Raw genomic sequence first — 26,819 nt, forward strand, 5'->3', positions numbered from 1 at the left:
TGCCTTCACAACCTGTTCTTCCCTGATCATTACCCATTACCAAGCTACCACCTTGTGCAGTTTTGCTTCTAAAAAAGGCAAGTGATAGAAATTAACTACATAGGTAAAGGATTGTGTGTTACAGTGACACAGTGTGGGAGAAATGCATAATAGACAGAAGATACACTGATAAAGGGTTTTATACAAAAATGAGAGAAGTCAGAAAGTCAAACACCACAATGAGGAGATAAAGTGTCAGATCCATATTGGAGAAAAAAGAGAAAAAGAGAGAAAAAAAACAAAAAGAAACAGAAGAGACAGAGAGAAATACATAGAATCATACAGCACAGAAGGAAGTCATTCAGCCCATCGCATCTGTCAGCTCGTTGAACGAGCTATCCAATTACAGTAGTCCCATTCCCCTGTTCTTTCCCCATTGCCCCGCAAATCTTTCCTTTTCAAGTATATATCCAATTCCCATTTGAAACTTGAATCTGCTTCCACCCCCCTTTCAGGCAATGCATTTCAGATCATAACTTGCTGTGTAAAAAATATTCTTCTCATCTCCCCTCTGCTTCATCTCCTTTTCCTTCATTCACCTATTCAATCGAATCTTGATTGTTGACAATAAGCCATGAATTTCCGAGGAGCCACTCCACCACCATAACTTTGCCCAAAGTGTGGCAAAAACCCCATTTTCTGATGCAATGCCAACAAAGTTATGGCAGCGAAGCAGCAGCTGTTGCGAGGAAATTCCAGGCTATAGTTTCTGCATTAACCACTAACCCTGGAAATGTAAAGATGTTTCTTTGCTTTTCTTGACTTGGAAAAAAAAGAAGCGCGCAAAAGTCAGAGAGAAGGTGGGCACAAAAGAGAGGGCAAGCATGAAAAAGAGAGAAAAAGCAGAGAAAGAGAAATAAAGAGAAGAAATTGTTGACAGTGTTGCTTATAGCGATTTTCTATGCTGTGAGCAAAATGATGCACCACAGTATGCTAATTTGAAGAGATCATGGTCAGTTAGTAGATCTTCATTTCAACACTTCTCAGACTCACCAATAGCCAGCATTGAAACCTTCTCTTCTCTGTGTGCTATAGTAGAGATTAAAAAGTTAATGCCAAGCATGATAATGTTTTCTTCATACTTGTCTTGAAAATTCTTGTAAACTATTTAAGAAAACATTTTGGCTTATTTCAATATTCCCTGCACAACCCAAATAAGATGCCTCACTGGTGAATCTCAATTAACAACTTGCACTTGTATAGCACCTTTAATGTAGTAAAACATCCCAAGGCACTTCACAGGAGCGTAATCAGATAAAATTTGACACCGAGTCACATAAGGTGATTTTAGGACACGTGATCAGAACCTTGGTCAAAGAGGTAGGTTTTAAGGAGCGTCTTACAGGAGGAGACACAATTGGCGTGGTTTCGGAAGGGAATTCCAGAGCTTAAGGCCTAGACTTCTGAAGGCATGACTGCCAATGGTGGGGTGAAGGAAGTAGGGGGATACACAAGAAGCCAGAGTTGGAGGAATGCAGAGTTCTGGGAGGGTGTAGGGCTGGAGGAGGTTTCAGAGATAGGGAGGAGTGAGGCCAAGGGAGGATCTGAACAGAAGGATGAGAATTTTTAAATCGAGGTGTTGCTGGATCAGGAGCCAATGTAGGTCACGAGCATAGGGGTGATGGGGGAAATGGGACTTGCTGCGAGTTAGGATATGGGCAGAAGAGTTTTGGATCAGCTTAAGTTTATGGAGAGTGCAAGAGGGGAAGAGGGGAAGCCAGTTAGGAAAGCATTGGAATAGTTGAGTCTGGGGGTAACAAAAGCATGGATGAGGATTTCAGCAGCAGCTAACCTGAAGCAGGGGGAGACGGATGATATTACGGAGGTGGAACTAGGTGGTCTTGGTGATGGAGAGGATATGGTGTCAGAAGCTCAGCTCAGTCAAATAGGACGCAGAAGTTATGAAAAGTCTGGTTTAGCCAGGTATGTAAGAAAAGATAATTGGGTACGAGGCACGTGACTTCCAGATCTTGAACGATTTCTGGCATTTCCAGGCCATAACCTTTAGTGTCTGCCCTCTGCTTGTGCCACCTCCCTCCCCACCACCACCACCCTCCTGAGAGTATTGACTTTTGCTGGGGTATAGTTCAGTGGGTGCTGGCAGTCTTGCAAAGTGGTACTTCTTCATGTGCAAGCCTATACAGTGAGTGTTGGCAAGCTATTCAAACATGGAATGGATCACAGATAAAGCCAATCTTGCCCTCATTAGTCATCACACATGCACATTTTCCAGCAGAGGTCACTCAATAGCACACCGGGTACATCAGCCCTAGCTTATTTTTCCCTTCACTTGCCAAAAGACATGGAGGCCAACCACAGTGCTCCAACCAAGATCAGCTAACTTAGAATATCAAGAATCAAGCTTTGGAACTTTCTGGTCTTCATGGCTTGATTCCATACTAGGCAATGTTTTTGCCAGAGAAGTTCAGATCTTGTCATATTATTAATTCCGCTTACATTCCTTCCCACCATACAGATATTTCAGTTACCTACACACTGGATGATAGGGGCATCTCTACTACTGCTGATCTTCAAGAAAAATATCCTGACAGGGCTTCAGTGAGGCTCAACTGGTAAAGGCAGCATATAACTGAAGCATACAGACTAGAAGGTCTTGGGTATATTTTCCGGTGTGTACTAAGTTAGCGGATTTATACAATAGAATTATACAGCACAGAAGAAGGTCATTGTGCCTGTGCCGGCTTTGAAAGAGCTATCCAATTAGTCCTACTCCTCCGTTCTTTCCCCATAGCCCTGCAAATATTTCCTTTTCAAGCTTATATCCAATTTTCTTTTGAAAGTTACTATTGAATTTGCTTCCACCACCCTTTCAGGCAGTGCATTCCAGATGATGATGATAACTCGCTGCATAAAAAAAAAATCTCATCTCCCCTCTGCTTCTTTTGCCAATGATCTTAAATCTGTGGCCTCTGGTTATTGACCCTGCGGCCAGAAGGAAAGAAGTAAAGCTCAAGCCCCAGTCCTCGAGAGAAGCCAGGCATCCAAGGGAAATTTTTAAAATCGGACTAACTTCCAACAGGCAAGGGAGAATTTTATTGGTAAGTTTAATGATTTTTGTGAATTATTTAACTTTTTACATGTTTGTGTTTGCATACTTCGTAAAATTCTAAGTTTAAAAAAAATTTGCTGGCAAAAAAGGAAACTCAGGTCATAACTATTGCTGCATATTGCTGAACCAGTAATGTTCCAATCTCATGAAGCTGACTGTCTAATATTGCTTTCATGATTGGGATGGGATTGCTTTTGTTGACTGCTCTGCTGGCTTGATTCCAATAATTAGCACCCAATATGTGTGTCATATCAGGAACATTGCAACCCGAGATATTACAACAGCTCATTTCCTTCTTTCTGCTCCCACTTTGTACAATTGTGCACAGCTCTCTTGCCTACTACTTCAGAGTATCTGAGCTGTTTTAACAATCAAATTCAATAGTTAGTGGCAGAGGTTACCATTTCCATACCTTCCGATAACTGAAGATTCTCATATTGGAGAATAAACATCAGACAGGTTATGGGCATTCACATCTATTTATACTGATGTTTGGATAGTATTGCGAACTCGCACGATTCCATCGCATGAGACGCGATTCCCAGAGTGAAATAAAGCTTCACTCGCGATGGAACGCCTAAATCTCACGATTAATACACTGATTTGCACATGCATGAATCACTTATATTTTTTCACACATGCAAAATAGGCATATATCCCGAGATTTAGACTTTCTGAAGGTTGTTTGACTCTTAATTGTTATCAGTGTTGAAGTACAACACGGCCAGATTGTTACTGTACATAGAAACCCGCCCTGCTGTATGCCTCAGAAACATGGACCATGTACAGCAGGCACCTCAAAGCACTGGAGAGGTACCACCAACGCTGCCTCCGCAAGATCCTGCAAATCCATTGGCAGGATAGGCGCACCAACGCCAGCGTTCTCGCTCAGGTCAACATCCCCAGCATCGAAGCTTTGACCACGCTCAATCAGCTCCAATGGACGGGTCACATTGTCCGCATGCCCGATATGAGACTCCCAAAACAAGCGCTCTACTCCGAGCTCCGGCACGGCAAGAGAGCCCCAGGTGGGCAGAGGAAATGCTTCAAGGACACCCTCAAAGCCTCCTTGAAAAAGTGCAACATCCCCACCGACACCTGGGAATCCCTGGCCCAAGACCGCACAAAGTGGAGGAGAAGCATTCGGGAAGGTGCCGAACACTTCGAGTCTCTTCGCCGGGAGCAAGCGGAAACCAAGCGCAGGCAGCGCAAGGAGCGCACATCACCCCAAGCACCCCACCCACCCGCCCCTTCAACCACCGTCTGCCCCACCTGTGACAGAGACTATAGGTCCCGCATTGGACTCAGTCATCAGAGAACTCATTTTTAATGTGAAAGCAAGTCATCCTCGGTTCCGAGGGACTGCCTAAGAGAAAGACACAGAAACACTGGTACTTCACCACATATGATGCGGTGTCTTGTCCTGCTCCTCAGTGAGATTGAAGCAGTAGCCTGTACAGTAGAGTGAAATATAGGTACTATTTTGCGAGTGGATAATGGAGAGAATGTATTGTGTTTTTGACTGTGATATGGAGAGGTGTTAAGGGGGTGAAATGGTGGGTGTATTAATGATTGAATATTAGACTGTGCTCCACTACAGTGAGATTTAACAGAAAATGCTGTGTTTCTGGTTGAGGGCTTCATCAAAAAGCAATTAAAAGGGGAGTATGCTCTTTGTATAAAGTTGCATTACTAATTGACATAGAATGAATGGAAAGCTTTGACTGTTATGTAGGTCTTTACTACTTTAACAAACTATTTTTATAAAACAGAGGCTACTGACTGAGATTAGAGACTGAATTTGAGTGCTTCAGGCATGGAGCCATACCCAACGGGAGCCCTGTGATAGTGAACTTTTTCCTGCCTTGCATGAGGTGATTGTAAACTGGCAAATATCCTGTCAAATAACAGACAAGACATGGTGGAAAGATATGGCAAAAATGAAGGAAATTCAGGGTTAAAGCTTTTTCCAAATTTCTAATTGCAACACTTTAAATAAAAAAAGTCAACAAACAAGTTAATTCTGTTTCGCACCTCAACCTCCACCCCCCCCCCGCACCCGCTCCCAACCCAAGCAAAACTAGGTATCTTCCAGCAATGCATAAAATCAGGATTTCAAAATTCTAAATTTTACCAAAATATAAATGGAGTTAAGTATTAAATACCCTTGCTGCTGCATAAATGTTTTGCTGTCTCAATTGTTGAGAAAGACAAGTTTATGTAACAATTGAATCGTCCTTTCCTTTAAAGCTTAGTACAGGTAGACTATCCTTTATCCGAAAACCTCAGGACCAGCCGTGTTTCGGTTTTAGGAAAATTTCGGATTTCGGAAGGTGCGCGAAAACACTTCGGTTTTCAGAGGTAATTCGGTTTTCGGGAGTGCGAATAAAGGATACACGATCCCTTGTCCGAAAGGGGGGTCGGCGGGGGTCGTGGTCGTGCGCATTTCGGTTTTCAGAAGTCATGCTTTGCTCCACTTTCGGCTTTCAGAGGTTTTCTGGTTTCGGATGTGCAGATAAAGGCTGGTACACTTACGCTGAGCGATTTCGGTTTTCAGAAGTGCGGAAAAATGCTACACTATCCCTTATCCGGCTAGGCCTGTAAGTCGTGCGCCACTCTGGTTATGTCGTGCGCACGACTTACGCTGACCGAAAAAACCTTTGGTTTTTAGAGGGTTTCGGTTTTCGGAAGTCCGGATAAAGGGTAGTCTACCTGTATAGTTTCTTGGGAGAAAAAAAAAATGTAATTATTGCATTTCATAGTGAAAGATTTTTTCACAAAATGATGTAATTAAGCAGCTATGTTCCAGAAAAATTAACGGTCAAAACAGAGCGAGGCCAGCCTTGCAAGTGACAACAGCGGGGCCACCGATCCACCTACACCTGCTCCTCCTCCTATTTCTTACATTCTTATATTCTTATCTCAGTAATTGGTTGATGATGGCCAAAAGTGCTTCCTGTCCAGGAGCAATGGTCAACGAGGAGTCGGGTTGGGAAAAACATAGCAACTCAGGATTTCTAGACCAAATCTCATGATTTAAAACAAAAGTTTGTCTCCTGATTTAGGAGACGATGGGTTTGGCAATCCTGTGGATACAAGTCAGACTAGTCTGGTCCCGGCCTGCACACCAATCCATGCGATTGATAAGAATCATTGGTAGAGCACCGGTTCCTTTCTTATCATCTCTCCCCCCTCACACCTTGGCAGAGTAAATGCACCCTAATGTAGATATGAGCCCTGCATTACAGCCTCTGACAGATATAAATCCATATCATCTCTTTGCAACTGTTTTCATTTTTAAAATGGCTGAGAGACCCGAGGACCAATTTTGTTCTTGACCACAAATGAAAGTCACAACTTTAGATATTGTGCATTAGATCAGCTCTAACCTACTGGAGCCTCTGAAATTTTGGAAAATATTTGTAGAATGACAATATGTGGAAAACCACCAGTAATGATTACTGGTTACAATGAATACCTTTCTTCAGGTCAAAACCAAATCTCATTGTACTTAAAATAACTGAAGCCCACAGGCCAAAACGGACAGTGTGTCAATCGGGAACAAGCTTTTCTCACTTGCAGGTTCCCTGCAAACGTCCGATGATAGCCACAAAAAGAAAAACCACGTGGGGGTGCTATATTAAAAGGACAAGTGATAAACACTCTTAGGTGATATTTCCTTAACTGGCTTATAGATATATAAAGAGCAAAGAATTAACTATAATTGCAAAATAAACACACTTCAGCTAACTATTAATAGAAGCCAACAGTGATCCAATTTGACAATCAAAGTCAAATTTACCAACATGATGTCACCATCAGTAAAATGCATATTTTGCATACATCATCCTGGCTCAGCTGATATGACTTTCGCCCTAAAATTGGAAAGCCATGGGTTTAAGCCCCAGTCCAGGACTTGAGTATATAATCTAAGATGACACAGCACTAAGAGTACTGCACTGTCAGATGCATAATCTTTCGAATAAGACATTAAACCTGGGTAGAAATCGATAATCTTTGGGTTCTTACAACCACCAAAGAAAATAAGTAAACTGGTCATTCATTTCATTGCTGCTTGTGGGACCGTACTGCGTGTAAAATGTTTGTTGTACCCACCTACATAGCAACAGTGACTGTGCTTTAAGCGTATTCATTGTATGTGAAGCGTTCCAAGAGATGTGATAAGCTGCTTTTCCTCCCCCATTTTTCAAGAGGCCCATCATTGGGGACCCTCAATCGGATACGATAGGAGCCACCTATCCTGTACTCATCAATCCATTCATTTGGGCCCCATTTAACTCAATGGCCAATTTAGGGAAAGCCTGTAGCCTTCACTTAATCTGCAGATGTATTATGTACAGTCACTGTGCATTTACAGATTATAACAGCCTTCTCAGAGTCACCTAATCAATACACACAACTAATCAAATAGTCAGAGAGTCTGGTCATTGGGGAGCTTAGAACAAGATCCTGTTGATACAGATGATAGAATAATCAATTTGTGGCTATACTTTACAGATCTGACTCGTAGGGGTGGTGGGGGAGGTGGGGGTAATGCAAATGGAAAATTGGTAAGGAAGCAATTCATCAATACCACAGATTTTCTAAGTAACACAAAAAGACAAGTTGAAAATGAAAATCACTGTAGGATCACCATTTAATGGACCACAGCTTAACAGTTGCAGGTCCTGCAACAAAATCTGCCCACAGTCCCATTCTGAAAAGCAGTCTAAGAGTCAGGGTAAATGGGTCATTTTCAGGTTGGCAAATTGTAACTGGTGGGATGCCACAGGGATCAGTGCTGGGGCCTCAACTATTTACAATCTATATTAATAACTTGGATGAAGGGACTGAGTGTACTGTAGCCAAATTTGCTGATAATGCAAAGATAGGTGGGAAAACAAATTGTGTGTAGGACGCAGAGAATCTCCAAAGGGATATAGATAGGCTAAGTGAGTGGGCAAAAATCTGGCAGATGGAGTTTAATGTGGGAAAATGCAAGGTTATCCACTTTGGTAGGAAAAATAAAAAAGCAAACTATTACTTAAATGGGGAAGAGATTACAAAATGCTGAGGTACAGAGGGATCTGGGGGTCCTTGCACATGAATCACAAAAAAAATGTTAGCATGCAGGTACAGCAAGTAATTAGGAAGGCAAATGGAATGTTGGCCTTTATTGCAAAGGGAATGGAGTATAAAAGTAGGGAAGTCCTGTTACAACTGTACAGGGCGTTGGTGAGACCACACCTGGAGTACTGCAGACAGCTTTGGTCTCCTTATTTAAGGAAGGATATACTTGCATTGGAGGCAGTTCAGAGAAGGTTCACGGGGTTGATTCCGGAGATGAAGGGGTTGTCTTATGAAGAAAGGTTGAGCAGGTTGGGCCTATACTCATTGGAGTTTAGAAGAATGAGAGGGGATCTTATTCAAACATTTAAGATTCTGAAGGGGCTTGACAGAGTAGATGCAGAGAGGATGTTTCCCATCATGAGGGATTCTAGAACTAGGGGGCATAATTTCAGAAGAAGGGGGCACCCTTTTAAAATGGAAATGAGGAAGAATTTCTTCTCTCAGGGTCGTGAATCTTTGGAATTCTCTTCCCCAGAGAGCTGTGGTGGCTGGGTCATTGAATATATTTAAGGTGGAGATAGACAGGTTTTTGAACGATAAGGGAGTCAAGGGGTATGGGGAGCGGGCAGGGCCGTGGAGTTGAAGTCAAGATCAGATCAGCCATGATCTTATTGAATGGCAGAGCAGGCTCGAAGGGCCAAATGACCTACTCCTGCTCCTACTTCTTATGTTCAATCAATTTTTGAATAACTCACATTCACATTTCAAGATTTCTAACCATTTTGCCACTAAGAGTAACATTTTTTAATATAAATTATCAAGTTTAATTTACCTCTCAGAGGGTTAAATACTCTAAAGAAATGCTGGAGGGTGTGTGCATTAGAAGCTAAATGAACACGTTTGTGGAATGGTGCTTCTTGTATATCACTCCAGCTGGAGACAATGAAAGTAATTTCGCTTTTCTTGTGGGCCATCCAGACTCAGTCAGGAAAGTTTGATTCATTTGAGCAGGAGGTATGTTAGAGGGGGAGCTAGTTTCATTGTCAGCCCTACTGGCCAATCACCAAACAGAGAATCTGGGAGAGAGTCAGAGATCACAATCCCAAACTTGCGGTCGGAGGCATACCTCCGAGTACACCTCTGACCCACGAACTTACCTCCTGGCTCCAAAACTACGGAGAGTTCGGGTCCTGGGCCTGCAGGCATACGGCTGCATAAAGACCCACGACTCCCAGGAACACAGGTGGTTTGGAAGCGTCCCTGGGATCACGTGGGCCAGGTCCTCCAATGAGAAAGGAGGATTTCATTTACAAACGGAATCCCCATAAACCCTACTGGAATCCCCAAATAATGAAACAATTTAAATAACTGTAATAAAATAAATGTTCTGATTTTCAAATTTAATTAAAAGTTTCTTAATTACAGCAAATATAATAAAAATTTATTTTGAAAAATAATTTTAAACATTTTAACTCGGGCCAATATTTGTATAAACTAATTTTAAGTGTTTGTGCATCATTTTTAATTTTAAGATTTATAATAACCCTTACACAGGCCCTGGTATTAGATATTATACAAAATAGGTGAGGTGCCATTGATGACAAATCCCAGATATGGAATATGTCCAAATACAGAGAATCTGAGTTCACCTTTTTTTTTTTTTGATTACAATGTACTACAAATGTAGTGTTTGTCCAGAGACACAGAAATTGCAGATCTGATCCTGAAAAAAATTGGAGCACTAGCCACAGTTCTAAGTTCAAATCATTTATCATGCTAGTGGCTATATCCAAGTTCTTCTGAGTTAAGCACCTCACCCGGTAATGGAAGCATCCAGCAGCAGCATGAGAAATGAACCCCGATAGGACCTCTAACACAAACCTGCCTAATACATGTCTCTGGAGACCAACAGGTCAAGGCAACCACCTTGAGCAACAGAGTTCATATATTGCAGGCTCATGAAAAATATGGTACTCTGATCACAAAAGTGCATACTATTTCTGTCCCAGACATTGAAATCCTGGAGTCTAACATTAAGGTAGATGATTTCTAGCTGAATGATATGAAAGTTATGCATTAGAAGGATAGGTCATTTTAGCTGGGATTTCTCTTAATTGATTAGAAACTCTAGCCTCCCTGAACTCTTGACCTGCTGACTGCATGATGTTATGTGGTATTAAGTTATACAAACCAGGAAGGGCCCAGCTGATCTTTGGGCAGAGATGCGGCATTACAACTGACCTCAAAGTCCTTTGGCTGGGGGAAGGATTCCATTCCTGATCTATAAATCATTGCCAGTAAGCTTCAAAGCGAAGTTAGAATTAGGCTCATGTGATGTATCCCTCTTGGAATACTGGCCCGTATATTCCGATGCCTACGGTGTGTACGTGCTGTGTACACACCCGTAGGGACATCAGAAATGCCAGCTTCAGGCATGTGAAGCACATGCGCTGAAAACCGGCATTTCCGATCAGTCAAGAATGCTCTTGACAGATCAGTCGCCTGCCCTAGAGAAGGGCCTCTGCGGGCAGATAGTTCTGCTTTCTGGAGAACCTCCGCCCGCAGAAAACCCTTAGAAATCTTACGCCTGATAAAAGCAGGTGTAAGACCTACTTTTACCGGCATAAGAGTTGAAAAAAGTTTTTTTTTTTTTTTTTTATAAATGTTTTTCACTTATTTATAATTTTTAAAAAAAGTTTATTTTTAGCCCTATAAAAAACTTTTTTTCAAAAAATTAAATTTTTGTTTAAAATATTTTATTGTAATTAACTCATTTAAAAAAATGTGATTTTATAAAATTTAACTGTGTGAGGTGATCTCCATTCATATATTTGACAGGTCTATCTGTCAAAAGTATGAAGGGAGATTCCCTTCTCCTATTGGTTCCCCATGGCCCACGTGATCCCAGGGATGCTTGCGAACTTCATGCACCTCTGGGGTATGTGGGCCCTGTGCATTTCGACTTGAGGCCCAGGAACGGAAGTGTCCTGACCTCGGGCGCCCTCAGGTAAGTTCGGAGATTTTTTTCCCCCATAGGAGGCATCTGCACACAGGAAGCCTCCGATCAGAAATTACGGGCCATTATGTTTTACATATGGAAACTCAGGTAAGGCCTTATCTTGGGCTATTCCTTTCATTAGACAATTTTTCTGACATGTATATACTGCATCTCACATGTTTAAAAAAATGTATACAAAAATAAACAAGCCAATAAAGTGGACAACATAAAGGATCAGTAAATAATTTGTTTTAAGTCAAATAAATGAACTCTGAATATTAATGACTAATATATATATATACAGCCTTAATTAATATGAAGCTACTTCAACATATTCCATTTAAAATGACCTCCTAAACTAACCACAATACATGGGCACTCATTAAAATTAAAGCTCATCAACTGAACCTCCAGAACCTAATGTGAACGGAATGCATCTTGGAATGCACATTTCATCTCGGTGAATTCATTTTACAACATTCTGGAAGCAAAAATCTTGTGAATTCCACAGCAGAAAACAGTTCATTACTCACAACAATGTTTACAGAATTGAATCACTTCACTGCATGCTACCTCTAATCAATAGAGAGGGAGGTTCAAAGCCATTCTAGTTTAATTTTGTACCTTACTTAAGCCACAGGAGAGACATGGTCCAATTGAACTGCTCCATCAGCACCATCAAAGCGTCAACATTTTAATCAGTTTCCTTCCTCAGCTTTCACTAACAGTTCAACTGTCAAATGTGTTTGACATTCCCAATCACACAGCAATCAGGCTCATTCCAGTTGCTCTAAAAACCACAATTATTTTCTGTGGGGAATAATTCCCTGAAATGGTGAACATTTAAATGTAAATTTATGATACTACCAACATATCCAAAACAGATGTTTAGCTTTTTAAAAACTTCCATCTGGAAGCAGATCATAATCAAATTAAAACGCAGTTATGCATATGGTTAAAATTGATATTTAAGTTGCTTTTAGTTAGTACTACATAATTGACTGGAAACCATATGTTAATAAGGACTATGACTACCAACACCTATCTGGTCATTGTTTCATTTCTGTTTACGGGAGCTTTCTATGCACAAATTGGCTGCCGCATTTCCTACATTACAACGATGACCACATTTTTTTTTTTTTATAAAAAGTACTTCAATGGCTGTAAAGCACTTTGGGACATCCTGAGGTTGTGAAAGGCACTGTATAAATGCAAATCTATCTATCTATAGAATGTATTATTTTGAAAGCAAGGCCTTTGCAATTCAGGAGATATGTATTTGTTTACAGTATGTACTTGCAAGTAATCAGTGTAAACAAACCATTACAATGAGTCTCAGAAATTATGCCTAATTTCATTGCAATTATTTTTTATGTATAAAAAGAGTCTACCTTCTCCTAAAAAAAAAAAATATTTTTAGGTATGAAATAAAAACAAGAACCTAGATAACGCATGATAAAACTGTACTTACTGGCATACATTAGCACAGTCATTTAACACTATCTAGGAGCCAACTCAAAAAATAATTGGCACAGGCCCAAGAAAAAATTATCTATTTCTCCGTATTGGTTTCAACATCGAACATTCCCTAAATCAGGTATGGTGCAAGCTAGATGCAGATTAACACTCCCTATACTCAGCCCCAACAATGAGCTTCGGTTCCCAATCACAGAACCACACCCCCTAACATGCTACTGTAAATTTTTCAAAACCAATCTTTCTAGGTTTAATTCTGGGTCAATCTGTGGGCAGATCTGCGCTTCTTTGCTCACTAGGAATTGGGTTAAATCTACCTAACTATATTTTAAGGAGCAACCTTTGAGCCAACAAAGAAAGGTGATTATATTCAACTCCACTTCCCCAAAAGTAAAACATGGTGCTATTGCTGTGTCATCCAATCAACATGGTTTATCTGATAGCCTAGCATGCACTACTTCCCAAGACTCATTTGTGATATGATCCCATCTTCATCAGCCTGTCCAACACTTTCATACTCCTTTCATACTTATCAACACAAGTTTAGTTTTCTTCTGCATAATCTTAGATGAAACTTTTATCATTGTCAGTGTGGTTATATGAGCTACACAAGCTTTCTCTGAATGTGGGACGGCCACAAATAGCACTGTGCCTAGTTCATGGGAGACTTCACAGAAAAACTTAATCCCTAAACTAGTACATCACTATCAGTTCAGACTTTATTTGTAGGAGACCTTAGCACAACGTCCCATTCCTTAATCATCATATACGATATGAATTTAATCCAAGCATCGTGCTTGCTCCACTGTGCTGGGAAAATTCTCAATAGGTTGAGTTGTCTTAGACATCATAGGATCGGAGAACATTTCTATCCCATATGTTTATTTTCACACTCTCACCCTTGGTTCTTATGGTCATCAATGGGTGTTGCTCTGTTATTTGAAATATTCATCGGCACATATCAGGAACATATGATAGATACCCATTTCATGGGCTGGACATGGCATTATAACCTCATGTCAGGATACCCTCATGTCAGGATACAAGATCAATGTATCAATGCCAAATCAGATGTCACAATTAATCTAAGTTTCTGATACATGGCGAGAGGGGTCAAAGTCATTCCTGATCTAACTGATCTCTTCTGAGCCATTCTTCTATTCATCCTACAGGAGATCTGTGAAAATAGACTGTTGTGCTCATCTTGCTCTTAGGAAGGGCCAGTCTCTTGCTCGCAATGTTTTTTGCTTTGGACCCTCAGATGTCACAATTTATAGAGTCCCAACTATCCATGCATTAGATTTTAGCTCCCACAAGCTCCAATAAAGTTGGGCGAGGCTGTACTTTCCACTTATGTGATCTATTGTTGGGAAGCTAAGCTTCATTTGTTTCTATTGGTCTAGCTAGTTTATGTTAACTTCACAACTGTGGAAGGGGCCAGCTTACATATTGCAACTTCAGATGAAGAGCAGGAAGCTATTTATTTAGTGGCACCCAAAATTTCGAACTGTAATTGGCTGGGGCAATTAGAGATACTGCATCAAACCTATCCATGAGATCACACATCCATGGCTAACACAGGGAGATTCCAGAGTGCTAGAAGTGCTGTTGAAACTAACACACTCATGCATTCTGTTGACTTATTCCCTAATAATATAATATAGGAGCTTATCACAATAGATGACAAACCTTTCCAATGTGTTCTGAAGTTCCCAGAGACTTCAACATAAGCCATTCAATTGATTTGCTTCGAACTGCATCATAATTGCTGTATCACAATCCTTTGGCATCAGGCAAGGTTGCCATAGCCAAGGAGCTTTGGAAGAGATGGGCCAGAGAGAAAACAGATTACGTTCTCTCCAGCTATCTCAATCAAATTTTCAAATATGGCTCCCCTTCCTGCACTGTGCGATGAACTCGGAGGCCCTTCATTGTAGGGCTCTCGAGACACCAGAGTTTTTCACGGTGGGACTGGTCAGGTTTCGGGATCTGGTGGGTGCAATATTTTGTCCCTTGAGATGACCTCCTGGCCTTGCCTTGATACCCCTAATTTACATTCAGTTTGAACTGCCCTTCTCCTCTCTTACCTTGTCCCTTTTGTTTCCCCCCTCCTTTCTTATAGGCTGAACCTTTATCATTTTAGCCAATGGACTAGTGTTAATTTGGTCCTGCCATGTTTGTTCATGATTTGTTGGCAGATCTGTATCTCAGGCCCCTGCATCTTGGGTCAGCTTTTTGATTTGTCTCAACTTTCTCTTTCCTGTCCTCATACTGCCATATAATGAGGGCCTCGTGCACACGAGACCTCCAGAACTCCTGTTTGCGTTTTTCTCCAGAACTCAACTTGTGTAACTTACTGTTTATTCTTTATTTGTGCATCCTAATATCTGCGGGCTTTTTTCCACTTACTCATTAAAAAAATTATAATAAGACGGAACACTGTAAAGTGATTTGTAACTAATTATAGAACATATAGAATATCTAGCATAGCCAGGAGAGAGACAGCCATAGCTTGTGGAAAGGATCAAATATCACACTATATTCAATGCAATGCCTGCTCACAGAGTCTGTATTTCCTATTGCAAGATTCATACTCCTCCAAACAGAAAAGCAACAATCAGGACTATGGGCTCATAAGTGCCTATGTTGCTCCCATGACTGACCAACAAAAAAGTCACAATGTAAGTGACAAATCAGTGTTATCTCCCAGAAGCAGTGCAAATCACTTACTATTCAGCATTCTATCTAGCCTAACCGTGAATCAACAAAAAAGAAACGTACCTGACTGCGGCAGCAGATTCAAGTAACAGGCAGTACCAAGATTCTATAATCATGACCTTCTGGCTGGGAACAAGTATTCAATTTCTAAGATTACCAGCAGATAGATTTTTGCTTTGGTTTTAAGTTTTCTATGTTTAAAATAAAGCTTTCTACAGCATTACAAGCTGCTGAATTATAAGGCCTTATTATTTGCCTGCAACCATTAGATTTTGAATTTGCCTACATAAGTCCACAATGTTGACATATAAAGTAGTGTTTGACACGCAAAATACCCGATTTCTGAGTGATCATAAAACCCAACTGCACGGTATATTCATCTCCCATACTAAGAACTGAAGCGTGAAAGACACAGAACAAACGTAATTCACAATTCTTCATAATTGACTTAGATTCATCCTACTTTGTGAAAGGCCATTAGCAGGAAATGAAGGTCACTCTTCTATTTTATTTCATCTAATTAACTACCAATATCTTCCATGTGGTCATCCAAGCTCCAAACAGCGCTTAAAATAGCCCATTAAAAAACAACTAACAATCAAGCCACGTCTAATGCCACACTATCAGCCTCGATCAGAGGGTTCCAATTTCCTATTTTATAAAAAAGTGGGAAAAAAAATGAAGCACTATCTGCACTTCAGATTGATTATTCAGTGACCCTTATCTACATCGTCACTCAGCAATTTGAATTTTAATCAAAGCAAATGGAATAATTAACATTTCAAAGTGTTTTTGATACACTGAACAAAACAGAAAAAACGACTTCACAGACAACGAGAAAAATAAAAAAATGCTACATAGCAAGTTAAAGTAAAATTTAAAAAAACATAATTGCCAGAACCAGCTGCACAGTTATGTGTGAAGGAGATACTGTCAAGATAAAATTATCTCACTTTTAATTTTAGCATTGAGTGAATTACCAGCTCTTTGGTATGACGGACTGTGTCACTGAGAGTATCATACATGTGTAGATTAAAAGATACCAGGATTCACAGTAGTTGTGTTGTAGTTAAAGCCATATTAATCCACGGGATTTGGGAGAGGGGTGAAATTGAGTAAGAAAAATGGTCTACCTTATTCATAGTATATTCTAGCTTAAGCAAATTTATGCTTCGGTGGATAAAAAATCAATATATTTAGTCTATTTATTATGTATTGTCATACTTTTATCAATAGTTTATTTTTTTGGAATCACTGATACCCCCTTGTAAAATTATAATTCTTAAAAAGATTACTACTTAAGAAAGTAGCCATTGGACAAAAACCTTAATCCAATTTCAAGAGGGATGACCATACCCAAAACACCAAATAAAAATAAAGGCTTTGACTCCGTATTGTTCTCCCGATCTTGCAGCATAACTTTGTCGGGAAAACAGTTGAATCCTTAGTGAAATGGTGTAAACCGTTTATGCCGTTTCTTAGTGGTCCTGCTGGTCACCTGCTAAAGTTACAGCGGAAGACCTGGAGAATCCCTCCGGAATTTCAGGCCAAAATCCCTTACATTACTGTTTACTTAAAATCCCAAAAGGTTTATTATTAAGCAAGTGCTCAAAAGTGAATATGTAATCAAATGCCATGTTGTGTAAACTAAGATAATGGGCCGTAATTTGCGACCCCCACAGGTGCGTACGCGGCAATAGGGGCCGCGCAAGTTCCGGATTTAGGCATGCGAAGCGCATGCGCGAAAACCCGGAACTTGCGATCTGTCGAGAATTCTCTTGACAGATGATCCGCATCCCCGGGAAAAGGGCCTCCGCGGGCGGAGATCTGCGCTATTTACCCAACTTCCGCCTGCTGAATGCCCGTGAAATTCTTACGCCAGGTAAAAGCAGGCGTTATGCTGGTAAAAACGGGCCTAAGAGTTTTAAAAAATAGAAAAATAAAATGTTATCACTCATTTATACTTTAAAAACCACTGTCCAATAACGCGTTTATTTTTAGTCCCGTTAAAACAAAAAAAATTCAAAAAATTAAATGTTTATAATATTTAATTAAATTGCATTTTAATTAATTTGAAATGTGTAATTAAAAAAAAATTATTTCATGTGTTTGTGTATTTTTTTTTGAAGTGATCCCCATTCATACTTATGGGAGTTCCTTACAAATGGAATCCCCATAAGTATGAATAGAGATTCCCTTCTTTTATTGGTTAAGCCGGCCCACGTGATCCCAGGGGCACTTGCAAACCACCTGCGCCCCTGGGATACGTGGGCCTCTACCCGTGCGTACTCGGAGAGACCCAGGATCGCGAATCTCCGTACCTCCCGGACCACCAGGTAAATTCGTAGATTTTTTTTTTTTTTTTTTTTTTTTTTTAAAAACAGTTCGGAGGCATCTGTCCGCAGGAAGCCTCCGGCCACAAATTTTGGGCTATTATTTCTGAGATTTAGAACATCACTGAAAGATTAAAACTCACCATCAATACCCCTTTGCTGGATAGAGATAATTTCATCTCAAGTTATATCATGAAACAAGAAGCTTTTTATTCCTTTATCAGGTCATTTTAGGAGCCTTTCCAGAAGATACATTCTCATTAATCACCTTAAGTAATCACTATTACCCCATATCATTTGGATTTCTCCAGAGATTGAAAGAACGTATATGAAAATAAGATATGCAAGTCTGATGTAATGACTATCTGCACTTAATTTTACAGTAATGTTTAAAATGATAATTCATAAACATTTACAGCAATGATACAAATAGGAATAAGCTACGTTCTACTGTTGCAAGTAACAGTGGACAGTAAGCTGCACATTTTACCAGAGGAGCAAGTCTATTTATGGCATCTACAGCAATAGGAATATCTATCAATATTCCAAAGTCAAGAAATTAAGAGGTTATGACATTAGTTCAGGATTTCTTTTATACAGTTAACATTTTGAGTGATTAAAAGCACTACAAAAATCAGTTTTTGTACATGTTATACCAGAAATAGCTATAATTTAGATAAGAACTTCACATCTTGTACTTCCATTTTATTGTACTAATTACAAAATAGTTATGCTGATCAGAATCTGAACTATTATTTGGCTTTTTGGGGAAAACAAAACTGTCGAGGCCTCTGACTCAGTTAATTGGCAAAGAACATTGAGGTTTCTAACGCACAGAACATTTGACCCAGCTAACTTAATGATATTTTAAATTCTCATGTGAATTACAGCCAATTTGTTTTTCAAAATATAACTGCACACCTAATCTTTCAGATTTCATTGATTTTTCTCTTAACATAGGTTGAGACTTGAATTTATAGCACACAATATTCAACAGCAATAGCTAGATTGAATTGAGCAATAATTTATGCCTGTATCTTTAACTTAAAATTAGAATGAAAAGATAATGAATCCCTTTACATGTGATCTCCCTCATCTTAAGTGTTAAACTGGCTCCAGCAGTGGTAAGGAGGAGAGTAATAAAATGGGTATACACACTGTAAGGGGCAGACTTTGAAGACCACGTACCCCGATGATGGCGTTTAGCTCAGCCATGGTCACTTGCTTGGCCCGCTCCACTGCCTGCACCACTTGCTGTTGGTGCTGAAAGTGAATTTCAGAAAGCAAATAATGTCAGTTTCATTTGCATTCTGTAGAATTACGTCCTTCTTAAACCTAAGAGTGAAAAACCTCATTGATCAGTGCTGTATGTAATGTTCACAGAGCATATTTAACTGCTCAATCCAATCCCTTTTCTAAGGGTTTATTATGACAGCAACTTAAAGCCTTAATCAGTTAGTCCTTTTCAACTACAAAAAGGAAAAACTCTAAATCAGTTAGTTATACAATCACCAAATTGTCATTGTATCTTTAGGTAAAAAAATGGACCCATTAAGAGAAAAACTCGGTGAACACAGATAAGTAATGCAATGTAACTTTATGAAAACCAGGTTATAAGTAAATTTCTGTGAAATTTTACAAAAGTTGCCTCATGCCTAAATATATCCTAGAGACTCGATTCTTGAATACATGTTTTTTTCAGAATTCTAAGATAAACCATACATGGTACCTTCTCAGTAATACGCTTTTTGTAAACCAACAAAGACTTACGCAAGGAAGATCCAGTGTACTTTACCACCCTAACAAAAGGTATTCACTAACCTTTACAATTTAAAGAAGTTAAATGTGTGTAATTTATGCAGGTATATGAACATGGCGCGCAAACACAAACTTCAAGTTTTACATCACTCCCAGTGACACTTAACAGCACAGAAAGACATCAGTGGATGCCTCAGCAGTTTGAACATATACCATCAAGTATCCTCATTCTCAGCATATTCATTAAGATCTAGTGGCAAGATATAATGAAAGAATCTAATCATGAGATGGAAGACGAACCTTTCAAAATGAAAGCACACATTGCTATTATAATGCTATCTTTAAATTTATAATTCAGATTATATACTTAATTCATTTCGCACCCTATATTTCATCATAATCTACATACAGTAGTAAGTCACAACATATAGTTTTGTATCTTTGGTACCAAGTGGCCACTCATAAGCATCAATGGCTTTTCCTCACCTGTGCAGCAAGCTCACTCAACCCAATTCCCACTAGTTATTTTTCTATGAATGAAAGCAAGCACTTCAATTTCAAAGAAGTAGATTACAATTTGCCACAACATAGGTAGCAAGGACAAGATTGGGCTCAGCTATAAAGCTGCGCAAATAGTCCACTGAATCTCACTGTCTAGGCTTACACATGAACCATGACCAATTAGGAAAGGTATCAGCACCCATTCCAGCAAGAGCTAGCATTTTCAGGAGAGGAAGGGTGAAGAAATGTACATGCATGATTATATATCCATAAATTGTACACACTTGATATATATTATAATGAGAAAAGTTAATCAGACCAAACAGTCACCTTTTATTCAAACTTTTATTGAAACTAACAGATGGTCTAAAATGAATTTGATTTCACACTTACATTGGCCTAAAAACAGCTCAACACGCATACAAGAGTCTTAAGTTCCCACTGGTCCATCCACAGCAAGTGTGTGATTTTTTAAAACTTTTTAATGCAAGTAGTAGGAACTGACCTCCATTTGGAAATCTAATCTATGGATCTTCTCTGTGCCCCAGAACTAAAGGAAAATGCCTTGTGAAAAAATATTCCCAAAAAGCCAAGTACCGTTCACACTACCAGGATCAGAAATATGTAATATTAAGGAGAGCTTACCTCCTGAGACAGGAAAGGAATGACTTGGGCACAAATGGCATTTAGTCGCTTGACAATTTCAGCCTGAAAAACAAAACAGCCACCAGATCTTTGGTCATTAGTGCAATACAGTCAAATTACATACAGTGGTAACTAGATTGTCTTATTGTAGCAAACTAACCCACAGTACAGTATTGGATTTTTCTGCCTACACAACATGCCTAGATATCTAGCAGTAATTGAGAATAGAGCAGAATAAAAGTTCTCCTGAATGTAGTAGCGGGATTAATATGGAGTAAACCATGATGAACAGTGAGATAAGCAAAAATAATTTCAGTGAGTTTATACTTCTTTACAGGTAAAATACACACATACACATATATATGCAATCTGCATAAAATGTGAACTCTCATCCTGAACAGCTATACATTTCCTATCCCTTGCATTAAATAAATGCACACATCAGTTGGAATAGATTAGTGAGCACTTTTCTTCTGTGGGAATCAGGAAATCTGGAACCTGCAGTTCAGATCTATTAACTCTTGAGTTTTATTATGTATAGTTATACCATCAGAAAATACATACTAGGGGCAATTTTAACCCTGCCCTCCCTGCCAGGCAGTTAAAATCCCTATTACCATCTCCTTTTGCCTTGTACAATCATACCTTTGGTCGTTTAATCTCTCCTCCCTTCCACCTCATCACAGACCTTCCTTTTGTTCTCTCCGCCCCTTCCCCCACCTCTGCACTTGCTTAAATCCTATTGGATCTCTAACTTTTTCCAGTTCTGACGAAAGGTCATCGACCTGAAACGTCGACTCTGTTTCTCTCTCCACAGATGCTGCCTGACCTGCTGAGTTTCCAGCATTTTCTGTTTTTATTTTAGTTAAAAATCACGTGCAGGTCTCCCCTGTCAATGACCCCAGCGATCCTTCAGACTAGCATTTTAGCCTACTCTTCTGAGCAAGCGAGAAGGACACCTACCAGAACCGGGCGAGGTGGTTGGGCTCCAAGTGCATCAGGGCCTGACTGCTATTTTAACCAGAGGCCTGCGTGTTGTTGCTTTCCCGCCCGGCTAACCACGCGAGAAGTGGAGTCAGGGCCAGAAGAGGCTCCCGCCTGCCTGACTCCCACCTGGAGTTAAAAATCAGAGCTAGTTTTTCCTGGACTTGAACTTTAGGTACCTCTGCACACGTGTACAGCAAATGAGAAGATTTTAAACAAATTCAAAAGTTACAAATGACCTCATTTCCAACACTATAACAATGATGAAGTGCAGCCGATTCTGATAATTTTGGGTGGATGCAATAAGTTTTAGGGGAGGTGGGGTAAAGGTTAGAAAAAGAGCAAAGGAACATTCTACAAGTTTAAATTAGACTGAAATTGGCTACTTAGTTTAAAAAAACCAACTACAACAGTCAAGAACCTAAACCAGCAAGATCATAAATCCTGTCTAAATATCAGAATAAGTCCCATTTCAAACACCTGATTTGTTCTAGAGTTATGGAGAAACCCACAACACAACCATTAATTCTTCAATAGGACAACTCAGAATGGTTTTAAAAAGTGATAATTGTCAAAGACAAGTACAAAAAATTCCACAAGTTATTCAAGTTAACAAATTAGTCATCCAACATTGTAGTAAGTAAAACCCAAATCACATCACCTCAAAGTCTGCAGTATATATATGTGTAAAAAGAAAGAAGGTACCCTGGAGTGGCTTTGATGTGCCTTCAATAACCACAAAACTAGAAGTTATAGACCTTAACAAGTTGGCTTTTAATCACTAAGATCAGAGATTGCATTGAGTAACGAGTTTACATAAGCAAAACCCATTACAGGAAACTCTTATCCGGCACCGACGGGACCGGCGTGGTGCCGATTGATCAAAAAGTCCGGATTACAGAGAGGTATGCTTACCAAGGTTCGAGAGCCCCGTACACGGCCACAGGTGCAGAAGCCCTGGTTACACGGCACTTGTGCAGGAGTCCCGGTTACACGGCCACAGATCCAGGAGTCCCTGTTGCACGGCCACAGGTGCAGGAACCCTGGTTACACGGCCACTAATATATAGTAAAACTTACCTGAACCTACTCCTGAATTTTGCCAGTTAAGAGAGATTTCCGGATATTTAGGTGCCGGTTAAAAGAGAGTTTCCTGCATAAATGTGGACATAGAAATTTATAATGAGAAGAAGTTTAATTTACCTGGCTCACCACCTTCGATCAGCGAGCTATTCCAAATGCATGAGCAGTTCACCAACAGAAATCAGAGACACCACCTTGAAAATGGTTTGTGCCTTTGACCACATCAGACAGGTGGTAGGATTTCTCTGCCTGATAGAAGTGGTCACTTTAACAGCGACCCCTTTATGTATTAATTTTTGCAAATAGTATCTTAAGTGGCACCTTATCAAATGCCTTCTGAAAACACATGTATATATGTAACAAACAAAATGCCCTAAAGCTAAAACTAAATGAGTAAAGACAACCTTTTTACAAATCCATGCTGACCATTTCTAATTGGCCCATGACTTTCAAAGTGTTTACTAATTTTAGCCCATATTATGATGAATAGAAGTTTACCCACATCCAAGGTAAGAATAACTGGTTATAATTTCCTAACTTATCACTTCCTCAGTTGAACAGAAGTGCAACATTTGCTGACCTTTAGCACCATTTCACCAGCCTATGTCTTCCTAAAATCTATCACTCTCCTCCTCACAGTTCACTATACTTCCAAGTTTTGTGTCATCTGCAAATTTTGAAATTGTGCCCGTACACCCACGTCCAAGTCATTAATATAGATCAAGAAAAGCAGTAGTTCCAGAACCGACCCCTGGGGGCCACCACCTTCCTCGAGTGCGAAAAACAACCGTTCACCACTACTCCGTTTCCTGTCACTTAGCCAATTCCGTATCCATGCTGCCACTGTCCCTTCTATTCCATGGGCTTCAACTTTACTGGCAAGCCTATTACATGGCACTTTGTCAAACGCCTTTTGGAAATCCATGCACACCACGTTAACTGCATTACCCTCATTAACGCTCTCTGTTACCACAAAGAACTCAATCAAGTTAGTTAAACACGATTTCCCTTTAAGAAATCAGTGCTGGCTTTCCTTAATTAATCCTCAATTAAAGTCTGATCAACTTTTCTAATAGTTTCCTTTTGAATATTCATCTTCAGTCATGGCTCTTCGACATCCTATTCAGGCACTCTATTTTTTATTTATTCATTCACGGGATGTGGGCGTCACCGGCAAGGCCAGCATTTATTGCCCATTTATGCACCGATTTCCCATTTTTCCCCGTTTCTCCCCTCACTACTCTTCTCCTTAACTTATGTGCTATCTACCCAATGGTGCGTCTCTCCAGACCCCACCTCCACCCTCGGGTTTACTGCGAGACTGACATCACTTTTTTTTTTTTTTTTTGATTATCAGCTCTAATTCTTTGGCTGACAAAGACATCCACTTGATCTTAAAACTATAGAACTTTCTTCAATGCCAATACACTAGATGGAAAAAGAGAGCGATCCCAGCTACATTTCTCAGTCAGCAGCATAAAGAATACAATAATAAGGATTTAAATATGTGTCCGAAAGCCTTGAACACTCACACTCACAAACACGTAGTTATAAATATATAGTTTCATTTGCACTTTTAGAACATTCCCATTGGAGTTTCACCCCCCTCCACCTCACCCGTCTGTGGTGTATGTGCCTTTAAGAGCAATTATGGTGTATGTGCCTTTAAGAGCCCCAGGTGTGCGTAATGCCGGTAATTGCCACTTGGGCTATATAAGCCTGTGTATTGTGTATATCCTTTAGAAACCCCCCCCAAGACTTGCTTAGTAAATACCTATGAACCAACTCCTGTCTTCAGTGTCTTTATCTACACACGGACACTGCACCGTCCATCAGTGTTCATGCCCAATTATTGATCATTAGCAAGATATTTTTGTGGATTTATATCATGCAACAGGAAGACAGAACATTTAAAAATATATTATAGATCTGGGGTTATAATAGGCTCAGAGGACAAGGGGGGAGATTTTTATGGGCAAATATTCCACTTATAAAGCAGAGTGTAACATATTCTACGGATACAAGTCCTCCTACACTAACTATTTTATTTGCTAACATCTTTGCATTTACAGTAAATAATCTAGACATGCATTTACAAACTAAATACAAAGAAAATCAAGCATCAACCATTTGTTTGGGAAAGCAGTCCTAGTCTCAAGGTTGGCTACAAATAATCAATCATTGCCAATTCTGATCAATTATTTTACTAACATCTAATCAGAAAGATTTAAAGAATAGATGGGCTTTTAAAATAAACAAACCTAAAAAGCATATTTTGCAGATAAACAATTGACTTGCATAATGTTAGGGCCAGTCATTCCTTTAAAAGATTAATTGGGGAGGGGCGAGAAAGTCAGTCCTTCTAAATAAATACTCAAAATGGCACAAGTACATCACAGATTTTTTAAAAAGGTACGACGCACCCCCAATAACTTAGTGGGTAAATACACTGCCTGTATTGGGTACTGTGTGCAGTGCTGGTCACCTAATTACAGAAAGGATAGTAATGCCCTTGAGAAGGAACAGAGGAAAGCAACAACGATGATTCTAGATGTCAGAAATTTGTTATGAGGAAACATTGAGCTTGTTTTATTTGGGAGAGAGAAAATTTTGAGTTGAAGTTTATAAGATTATAAAAAGGGACTGATAAAGTTGTTCTTGGCAAATAGTGAACTATGGTGAAAGGTTCAAATACCAGGGGAGAAATTGAAAACATTAAAAGTTATGAATCAGAAGGGAAATTAGGCAGAATAAGTTGCCATGGAAAATCATTGAAGCAGACAATATAAATGGATTAGAGAGACAACTAGGCATCCTTCTAGGCAAAGAAGGCATGGAGGAATATGCAATAATGTGTGTGGTTAGGGTACAATATTAGGGTACTGATAGATTCACTGGAAATGTGTCAAGGATTGTTTCATGAGATGGGCAAGAAGGACCAAAAGTCACACTGATGCATTGGAAAACAATCTGCACAGACCAAAGTATATCAATTTCAATTTATAATCTTTTATAATCTCAATTTCATCTGAAATATAGTGAATGGAATTAGTCAAGTGGGCTGGAGAGTGGCCCATGTAATACCCAATTTCAAAAAGGGGGACAGCACTAGCCCAGGTAATTACAGCCAGTTAGTTTAATATCTGTGGTAGGGAAAATACTGAAAACTTTAATTAAAATGAAATGACTAAGTATCTAGATGATGAAGAGAAAATAATTAGGAACAACCAACACATATTTCAGAAAGGAAGATCATACTCAATCAAATGTAATAGAGTTCTTTGGAGGAGATGATGGTGGATAGGGGAAATGTAGTAGATGAGGTGTGCAGGGACTCTCAGAATGCCTTTGACAAGCTACGACACAGGAGGCTACTAGAGAAGATTAAGGAGCATGGAATTATGGAGAGGTAACAAACTGGATTACAGGCTGGTTAGAAGGGAAGACAGAGAGTAAGAGTTAAGGGCAGCTTCTAGGAGTGGATGGCAGCTAGTAGTGATGTCCCACAGGGTTCTGTTCACTGTGCGGATCAATGACTTGGATACTTGTGGAAGAGCAGATGGTTCGCGAGACATTAAAAACAGCACCTCAAGTAATTAGGCTAAAAACGATAAGAATAGTGGGTTTTATGGCAAGAGGTACGGATTATAAAAGTAGAGATGTAATGTTGAGTCTATATAAAACCTTAGTAAGATCACAATTGCAGTACAACATGGGGTTTTGGGCTCTAAAATATAGCAAGGATGTTGAGGCATTGGAAAGGGTACAACACAGATTCACTGGGATGACGTCTGGTATGAGGAAATACAAATACAAAGAAAATGTGAAAAATTGGGTCTTTTTTGTTGGAAAAGAGATTATGGGGTAACTTGACTGATGTGCTTAAAATTATGAAGGGATGGGACAGGGTAGGTAGAAGTGGTTAAGGGGTTCTACAATGAAGGGACATAGATACAAGATTAAATGCAAGGGATTTAGCACAGACAGCAGGAGAAACTTTTTGTTTTTATACAAAGAATGTTATGAGGCTGTGGAATTCATGAACTAGAGTTCTGATTGAAGCAGAGTCCATGGCAATATTGAAGACTAGGTTAGATAGGTAGTTGAAAGAAAGTGGCCATAAAAGGGATATGGGAACTTTACTT

General features: G+C 39.6%; 1 protein-coding gene across 14 annotated transcripts in view; it reads right to left on the bottom strand.

The window, feature by feature from the left end:
- LOC147124362 (transducin-like enhancer protein 4) overlaps window positions 1-26,819 on the bottom strand; it is a 159,363-nt gene that overhangs the window by 89,160 nt on the left and 43,384 nt on the right. For 6 of the 14 annotated variants that reach the window (XM_085985664.1, XM_085985619.1, XM_085985609.1 and 3 more), the window contains 3 exons: window positions 20,609-20,671; window positions 18,893-18,967; window positions 1,033-1,068 (listed from right to left, as the gene is read on the bottom strand). In XM_085985664.1, the coding sequence (XP_085841790.1) occupies window positions 1,033-1,068; window positions 18,893-18,967; window positions 20,609-20,671 (174 nt within the window). The remainder of the gene's footprint in view (window positions 1-1,032; window positions 1,069-18,892; window positions 18,968-20,608; window positions 20,672-26,819) is intronic. The other 8 variants (XM_085985655.1, XM_085985647.1, XM_085985673.1 and 5 more) reach the window with 3 other exon arrangements.

This window comes from Somniosus microcephalus, chromosome 1 (genome assembly GCF_052327205.1).
Source record: "Somniosus microcephalus isolate GS21.2 chromosome 1, FLI_Smic_1.0, whole genome shotgun sequence".
NCBI lineage: Eukaryota > Metazoa > Chordata > Chondrichthyes > Squaliformes > Somniosidae > Somniosus > Somniosus microcephalus.